Source organism: Cnephaeus nilssonii (genome assembly GCF_951640355.1).
Source record: "Cnephaeus nilssonii genome assembly, chromosome: 20".
Classification (NCBI taxonomy): Eukaryota; Metazoa; Chordata; class Mammalia; order Chiroptera; family Vespertilionidae; genus Cnephaeus; species Cnephaeus nilssonii.
Window position 1 is genome coordinate 40487361 of NC_137091.1, and position 9176 is coordinate 40496536.

A 9176-nucleotide genomic window follows, 5' to 3' on the forward strand; every position below is an offset into this window, starting at 1 on the left:
GAGAAATGAGGAAACTACCTTCTCAAACTACCCTGAAACAGTGTGGGGGTAGGATCCAGACCAATTGAGGCTGGGGTCAGGATGCCTCAGTTTTTAACTGTAGAGGGGTCTGGGACCCTGGACAACTGGGTCAGAGGGAGGAGAGGGGCCTTGACTCCTGAGTCAGAGGGAGGATGAAGGACTCGGGTTTCTGGGCCTTTAAAGTTGGTGAGACTCAGAGGATGGGCCTGGGCTTTCTTTAGCAAGGCCCTGCACTCGCGATCCTTTCCTGGCTGCCCTGAGTAAAGAGAGACATAAAATGGCTCCGTTTCCTGGGGGAAGAGCAGGAGCAAGAGAATTCTGGCTGACCCGACCATGAACTCCATCCTGCCAGCCCTCCTGGGCCTCACCCTCATGCTGCCCCGTGAGTGTGAAAACCCCCAACTTGGGAGGGGATTTCCCAGGAAGGTGGGCTAAGATGGATTTGCTGTTCCCATCTCAGGAGAACAGGCCCTGATCTGTCAGTCGGGAAGATTGCAGATTGTGAGGGAAACATCAGAACTGCCCTTGGAGTGGACAGCAGGCGAGGAATTCTGCATGGATGGATGGGGTTGCCAAGATTCGCTGATGCTCATTGAGAATGGTGAGAAAGGCCCCAAAGGTCCCGAGCCTGACCCCCACCTTCACCTGCACAGGGATATCCCTCCTCCTGACCAGTAGACTCCAAAGACTCCCTCCCCTCATGCCAGTAGCTGTCCCCTCTCCAGCAGGAGCAAGCCCTCAGGTGCCCAGTTGCCTCCTCTCCAGCCTCTCCCCCAGCCTCTCCCTCTAGCACCCCAGAGTCCTGATCCTCACCCTGTCTGCCTCCCTCTTCATCTAGGACCCCAAGTGCTCCTAATTCTCATCAAGGGCTGTACCCAGAAGGAGGATCATGAGGCCCGTGTCACCCAGCACAGGAAAGGCCCTGGTCTCTCCGTCGTCTCCTACACCCATGTGTGTCGCCACAAGAACCTCTGCAATGATCTCTCCACCTCCCTCCCTGTCTGGACCCTGCCCACCTCTGCAGGTGTGAACAAGAAGGAGAGGGAGAGGAGAGGACAGGAGCTAGGGGAGGAGGGGAACACAGAGGGGATGTTCATTTAGGACCCCTCCCTCCCACCAGCCTGTCCACACTCCCCAGGACTGCCTCCATTGGCACAGCTTGTTCTAACAGTCCTGGGGCAGCAAACTGGGCTGCTTTTCTGAGTGCAAACCCACCTCAAACTCTGGTGATGGCCTGAACCTGGACCAAGATCCTCTCTCTATACTATTGAGCTTGGCTCACTCAGGTTTCTTTTAGGGTTTGGGTATATCCTCTTAAAGTGAAATTGGCCTGTAGCTCTCCACTGTCCTTATCTATATCATAAATTGTTGGGGGGGGGGGTTGTGTTTCTCTACTCTTTGGGGCATCTTGTCTGCTTGGAGTGTGTAGTGCAAGTTGTGGGTGAAATCTACCCTGGTTCCTCCAAGGGCACCCCTCCTGTCTCATTCACCGATGCCTCTCCCAGGTCTCATGCCTCCCCCAACCCTTCCCTTGCTCTCTCCACTGCAATTTCTAGCTCGCCAGGTCTACATGAGACTGAGGAGGTTGATTATAGGGACACAAAAATGAAGAGAATAGAAGGCACCAGATCCAAATGCAAAGCCCACTCACTCCTTCCTTCTTCCCTCTCCCCTCCCAGTCCCAGGGTCCGTGCGGTGCCCAGTCTGCTTTGCTGAGGAAGGCTGTAAATCTGCAACAGAGCTGACCTGCCCTGTTGGGCACACGCACTGCTACAATGGGATCCTGCAGCTCAGGGGAGGTAAGCTAGGACACCAGAGTCTCTGCCAGCCCTGAGGGTACCTGAGGGCTGGGGCTCAGAGGAGGGTGAGCCTGGCTCCTCAGGGTTGGATGGTCCCAGTGGTGGCATCTCACTCTCTCCCACTCTGCCTGGCCCCTTTCCACAGTTGGCATCTTCAGTGATCTGCAAGTCCAGGGATGCATGTCCCAAGCAGCCTGCAACCTGTTCAATGAGACTCGGGAAATCGGGGCCTTGTCTGTGAATGAAAAGTGTGATTCTGTTGGTGAGTCCCGTGTCTGGAAGGCAAGGCTGTACCCACCCTGCAGCCTTGGGATACGATGACCCTTGTGAATGTCAGACGTGCAAACACATCCCACCAAAACCAACACCCACAAATAATTTAGAACTTTATTACTCATTTGGGCATGCACAACATGAGGGATTGTCCTGGTAGTCGCTTTGTGGTGAGCATGCCAGTAAGAGGTGTCCAGTTAAAGGGGAGAGAGAGGATCAGGGTACAGATATAGGACAGGGTGGGTGGGTTGGCTGTTTTGCATTCCACTTTATTCACTGGGTGTGGAAGTGAGTGCACAGTGCATGCTTCTCATGCTGGGAGCGACTCATTGCCTTCAATTCTATTTCTCCACATGCTTGACCTTGGGGAGCCCTAGTTCTCTCCCCTCCCGCTACCCTCACCCAATCCCCCACCCATGGTACTAGTGTACCCTAGCAGCATGCTGCATAGGAAAGTCAGAGAGAAAACTGAGGGTGCTTCAGGAGTGATAGGGTCAGCAAGAGCCAAGCTGAAACACTGGGAGGGTCCCCACTCACCCACGCAAGCCCAGCCCTTACCAGTACACCCGGTAGGCTGAGACTGGCCTAGAGTATCTCAATGAGAAGCACCAATGGCAGGAAGGGGAGTGGGAAGAGGGCCTTTGCTGTCTGAGACTCAGTTTCCTCATCTACCCACAGTACCCAGTCCTTAAAGCCTCAAGGTGAAAGTTCAGTTATTCAGCAAACATTCCTCTGTGTGCTTGGATCTCTCTGACTAGACTGGGAGCCTTGAACACAGGGCCTGGATGTCACTGAAACCAAGGTTTCTAGCCTGAGGCAACGCAAGGGCTGGCTCAGGATGCAAAGTGAGTTTGTACAGGATTCCAAGGTCTCCAGTGGAGACTGCAGAGGACTGAGACCCTAACCCTGCCCTAAAGGGCCTCCAGGACGAGGAGGGGAGACATTAGTGATGCAGATGGTCACAGGGTTGCAGTGAAAGGGGTGTGGGGAAGCTCTGAGGAGGAAGATACTAAAGCCCTGCAGTGGGGTGTCAAGGAGGGCTTCACAGAGGAGGTGACCTTAAAGATAAGCTGCAGTCTATGAGTAGAAGCGGGAAAGGACATTAGTAGGCAGAGGAAACAGCCTGTGCAATGGCTCAGCAGTGGGAACACACCTGCTATTTTCAAGAAGGGCTCCTTGGCTCTACCTTAGAAGGTAACATCAAGAGGATGGGTTGTGACTGGAACTTGTTGGCGGGGGAGGGAGGACGATTGCCAGTTGTTCAGGTAGTCAAGGTAGATGTGGGTGACCTCTGCTATTCATAGCAGAAGGAGCAGTGGTGCAAGGCCAAGGAGGTAGGAAATGACCTGGTGTGTCTTTGGAATGGATATTGGTGGAGGAGTGAAGAGGGAGGTTGGGGGGCCTAATGCTGGGTCAAGTAGCCACAAAGCCAGACTGAGGGGTTAGTCTTTCTCCTGAGGCACAGGGAAGAATAGTCTGGGTATCTCCTTTTGATTAGTTTTGTTTAAACTGTGCGGCCCTCATCTCTGGGATTAAGTAGCACTCATTTTCCAGAAGGCATTCCTGAAACAAATCAAATGTAACCCAGACCACACAGCACACAATACACACAACAGACATAACCACACTCACCGTGCCAAATGCACAACACACACCACATGCCTCCTTACATCTGATACACACCACTAACCTCATATACCACACACTACACACAACCCAGCACATGCCACATACATCACACATTAACAAAATACAGACAGAATTCATACCATGCTATGCCTTCACAATAAACACAAAATACATACATCATACACTCATATCTCACATCACATACCACCCATACTATACACACCATACAAGCATATCATACACCCACACACATACACTTACACCCATATACCATGCACACACTCTACACAAACCACACAAATGCCACATGGAACACAGCTACTACACCACATATGAATTCTCCTAATACATAAACTTACTCTGTTAGCTTTCAACGTTGGAATCAGATCTTGGGTTTGCATTTGCTTTCACTGGTTCAGTCCATTCAGTAGTTTAACAAGTATTTATTGAGCAATGGCAAGATCAAGTGCCAGAAGCTGGGGTACAACAAGATGTCATGGAGAGAGAAGGCCATTGCAAGGTGACAGACAGCTCCTGTGAAGACCTGGGATTGAAAGACAGCTCGGTGCAAGGGAACAGATTGCCCAAACAGGCCATGGCAGGAGCCCATTGAAGTAGAATCAAAGGGCTGGAATGTGAATGGCCTTGACTGCCCCACCAAGGAACTGGGCAGCGGTACCAGTGGGGGCTATGAGTCTACACAGGCAGGGAGAGCACAACAGTTAACAGTCTAGTTAGTGTCTGAATCCCAGAGATGTAGGCTCCTGTCTGGGTCTGACACTGAATGAGCTCGGAGGATCACTACCTCCTTGAGCCTTTTTCACTAAATTCAAGGAGAAGGGGGTGATTACAGACAGTCAGGAGCAAAGGAGTATATGCAAAGGCCCTGGAGTGGGTGGGTACCTGCCACTTGTTCAAGGAAGAGCCCAGCGGCCTGTGCGACTCCAAGCAGTGTGTTCAAAAGAGATCAGAGCAGGACATGTGGATGGAGAGGCAGGGCCTTTGGGGCCATTTTAAGGACTTAAATCTTTATTCTGAGTGGGGTGGGAACCTATTAAATCTTCTGAGCAGAGGAGTGAGGATCCTTCTAGCTGCTGGGTGAAAACTAGAGTAAGGGGAAGGTGGCAGTGGGGGAGAGGACCGCCAGAGAGACTCAGAAGGAAACAGGTGAGATCCAATGGGGTCTTGGACTCTAGTGGAAGCAGCAGAGGTGATGAAAAGTGGTCGGGTTCTGGCAGTATTGTGCAGCTTAAGCCAACAGGATATCCTGATGGGTGCAACACGGGGTGTAAGACAGAGAGAATTGTTAAGAATGACAGCAATGTTCTCAACTTGAGCAATTACAAGACAGGAGCTGCTATTGACCAAGACACAAAAGGTGGTGGCAGGGAGAGTAGGGCCAGGCTGGGGGGAGGGCAGCAGGAGCCATGATACTGTGGTCTGTGAAGTGGAGAAGTGAGCAGTCCTTCTTCCTGGGGCTGTTTTGAAGGTTACCCATGTAGGTAGATGCTATCTCGTCAGCCCAGGAGTTTCTGAATTATGGGACACATCCCTCTGGTGATGTGATGGCCTTAGTGAAAGCTCCTGGTTTTCAGAGTGGACTCCTGAGGGCTCCAGAGGCCAAGGTAGCTGAGGATAGTCATCAATCACGGTCTTCCCGTCACTCAACTCAAGGAGCCCAGCTCTGCTAATTGCTAGCGGTGGGCACTGGGAAAGCTGCTTCACAATTCTGCTTCTGTTTTCCATCTTGAAAATGGGAGAAGGGGGAGGATAGCACCACCTACTTTGGGGGTCATTGTGAGAAAATGAGGTAAACCAGATGAGGGAGCTCCTTGTGAAACTTAACCCTTTGCACTCACTTTTTTCTCGATTCCTTTATTCTACTCGGGATTTAATTTTTTAAATACCCCAGATTTTACAAAGCGCGGCAGTAGAATAAAAAACTGGAGTTTCTTTTCATACAAACTTATTTATTTGGATTTTTTTATATTTCAAATTATTGATACATTCAAAGAGTAGAAAAAGAGCTGCTACCGATGCTAACCGTGTCGAGTCACACTCGACATCCGAGTGCAAAAGGTTAAATGGGCTAATCCATAGAAAGCAATCACAACAGCCAGGCACATAGTAAATGCTCAGTACACACTAGGCACTGGAATAATTCTGTTTGGAACATGAGGTTTCTCAGTTAAAAGAATATAAGGTGTCAGTCTACACTCCTCATTATCCTAAATTGGGAGCCATGAGGACAGGGCCTGGATGTCAATTACACCAAGGTTTCTAGCCTGAGGCAACACAAAGGCTGGCTCAGCATGTGAAGTGAGTTTGTGCAGGATTCCAAGGTGTCTAATGGAGATGCTAGAGGACTCAGATCCATCCTCTCTCACACCCCAAGCAAGGAGCAGCCTTAAAGGGGTGTGTGAGAAAGGTCCGTGCAGATGTGGAGCAGAAGTGGTGGTATAAAGAATAGGGGTGGGTCTCAGACTTCCAAAGATCCCTTCCAAACCTCAGATCAAGGAACTGTGTCCAGGCTACCTGGAGTGTGACTCAAGAACGTAACCACCTTCCCAAGCACAGGACCTGGAGGGACAGACATGTTCCCGGGCTTACACAGACCTTCTGATTTCTTCTCCCCAGCTCGTCTGACCTGTGAAAACGGGGTCATGTTTCAGATGGAAGAAAACCTGGCTCAGAACCCCCTGCCTTGGGAAACATTTTCGACAATGACATGTGATTTGAATGAGGTGTGTCAGGAGACACTGCTGCTCATAGATGTAGGTGTGTGGGCTGTGCAACAGGGTGGGATGGCCGCATGGCGTCCTGGGTCTCCTGCCCTGGATTCTGTCCCCTAAACTTGCTGCCTGATTCCCACCATGCCTGGAGTTTTACACCTCAGTCTTCCTCTTTCTGCACCTTGGTTTCCCCTTCTGAAAAATGGGGCTAGGTGCTGGCAGTAATAGTACTTATTGTGCTGGGTAGTCATGAGGATATATTTGAGGGCCCTTGCAAAGATCTGAGAACAGAGCTGGTGTACAGTGACATCGGTGACTTTGTCTGAACCTTATTGAGCACCTGTTGTGTGCCAGGTTCTACAGATGCCATTGGGTATCTTCCTGCCTCTTTTTACACCAGTGAGGAAGCAGAAAATCCAGCAGGGAAAGGAGAGAAGAGAGAGTGAGATGACGGATTTGAAAATGCAATTTGAAAAATGGGAGGCTCCACTGAGAGGATGACATTTGAGCAAGAACTGAGAAGTGACAGAGCTGGTGGAAGAACTCAGGCTCAGGCTCCAGTCTTCACCCTTCAACGACCTCTGATCAGGGAACCTAATTTCACCCTCTGCCTGCTAAGCATCCAGAAAACACTAGCTCCTGTCTCCCTTGGGAACTCACCTCCCCCAGCCCAGCTGTCACTCCCTTCCCCCGCAGGACCTAAATCACTCATGGTGGGGAGCAAAGGCTGCAGCAAGACTGAGACACAGAATTCCAAGACTGTCTCCATCCACTCGGCACCCCCTGGAGTGCTCGTTGCCTCCTATGCCCATTTCTGTTCCTCCAACGGGTGCAACAGGGCCACAAATAGCAGTGTCCTGCTGAACTCCCTCCCTCGTCCAGGTATGGAAGCCCAGGGGAGTGGGGGGGCATGGAGAGATGGGGCCCCAGAGATACAGAGACTCTGGGCTCAAGGAGGGTGACTGCAGCTGGGAGCAGAGCTGTGCACCCTAACTTTCCCTTTGCTCCCCAGCTGCCCCTGCCCCAGGAGGCCTGCAGTGTCCTGCCTGTGTGCAATTCGGTGGATTCTGTGCAAACTCTGTAAATGTCATGTGCCCTCCCGGTACCACTCATTGTTATAACAACTACCTCAATCTCAAAGGAGGTGAGTGCTGAAGGCCAGGTCCCAGGATGAAAGGGTTAGGGGTTTGGATTCACTGGTGCTGTGGTGGGAAGGTGCTTGAGGCCCTGGCTCATAGGCTTGAGTGTGGAGGGGGCTGGAGACTCAAATTTCTAGATCTGAGGGTGGAGAGGCCTAAGAGCCTGATCTCCTGGTCTGAGGGGCAAGTGGTAGGGTCTGAGATTCTGGATCATAGGAATTTAAGTGTGTATTACTTTGAGACCCCTCTGAGTCAATCTTCACTCTCTAGGTGGGGTGTCCGCTGTATTTAGCATTCAGGGCTGCATGGCCCAACCTTCCAGCTCCTTGTTGAACCACACCAAAAATATTGGGCCGTTCATCATAAGTGAGGGTCCTGAGAATGAAGATAATGAAGATGATTATGAAGATGATAATCGCCGAAGTGGGGCTGTTCCTGTTCATTGCCTGGCTTGGGTGGTGGGGCTGGGGCTATCCCTAACCCTTTGGTGTGGGATAACCTCCCCACTGACTCCATTTACCCATGATTTTTCTCCCCTGCTGACCCCCTAAATACAGCCCTCCCTCTGACCTCATAACCAAACACTGAGTTGTTTTCCCATCTTCTCTGTGAATTCTCACCCACACTCGCACACTTTGTGATCTGATAGCAAGATATGGAAGAGCCTGGGGGCAGCTGCACTGTTCTTACAGCCACATGTATCTGATAAATAAAGAAATCATCTTTTTTCCCAGTGCTGGGGTTTCTCTATGGGAGGGGAGGGCAGCACACCCAGCGATCTGGCACGGGGGAGGAGAGGAATCCTGTGAGTGATTCACTATCCCAGGCCTGTCCTTCTCTGATCTGGTGAACATCTCTGTTCCAGCTTGGGTAGTAGCAGAGCCTTCAGGGTATTTGGGCATCTCTGTGACCTGGGAGGTAAAAGTACACTTTGACCAATGAAGCATCTACTTAGGAGTCAGGTTCCCTGCACAAACAGGGGCTTCATCCCACTCAAATCACTTGACATACTATTTTGTTTGAAGTAGAGAAACAAGAGATTGTGCACAGTTTCCTGAGGATGGCATCACAGGGTCTGCTACCATTCTAGGCCTGAAAGACAGGAGAAGTTATTACCATTACTAGAATCCTGAGAGAGGGGGCGGGAGGTTTAGAGACAGCTGCCTGGCAAGAGCTCAGATCTCAGACAGAGTAATCCGTCCAGCCAACAGCAACATTACAGGAAAGGAGCTGGGGAATTGGAGGCCCAGCCTCACTCAGTGTCCACCCTCTGGCCTCTTATCAGGGCTCCCCATTGACTGCACCCAGCTGTAAAGCAGGAGATCCCACTGACACAGTCCCCATAGATCTGCCACCAACAGCACAGAACAGAGGAAGAAGGGGAGAGAGTGAGTCTGAAAAAGGAAACAGAGTGTCCAGCACAGTCCACCCTTCTTCTCCTCACATCTACCCCTTCCTTTGTCCAGGTGGAAATCAAAATCTTCAGAGAGGATCATAGGCCTAGAGAAAATTAAAATGGCAATAAATAAATACCAATCAATAATAACCTTAAATGTAAATGGATTAAATGTTCAATATAATGT

At 50.7% G+C, this 9176-nt stretch overlaps 1 protein-coding gene across 1 annotated transcript; it reads left to right on the forward strand.

The window, feature by feature from the left end:
* Nucleotides 1-354: 354 nt before the first annotated feature.
* Nucleotides 355-8907, forward strand: LOC307092422 (CD177 antigen-like; the record flags this gene model as incomplete). The annotated part of the gene is made up of 9 exons (XM_079759721.1): nucleotides 355-403; nucleotides 860-1045; nucleotides 1701-1820; nucleotides 1966-2082; nucleotides 6360-6500; nucleotides 7151-7336; nucleotides 7467-7598; nucleotides 7864-8016; nucleotides 8879-8907. The coding sequence occupies 9 exons, from the start codon at nucleotides 355-357 to the stop codon at nucleotides 8905-8907; spliced, it is 1113 nt and encodes a 370-aa protein (XP_079615847.1).
* Between the last annotated feature and the right edge of the window lie 269 nt (nucleotides 8908-9176).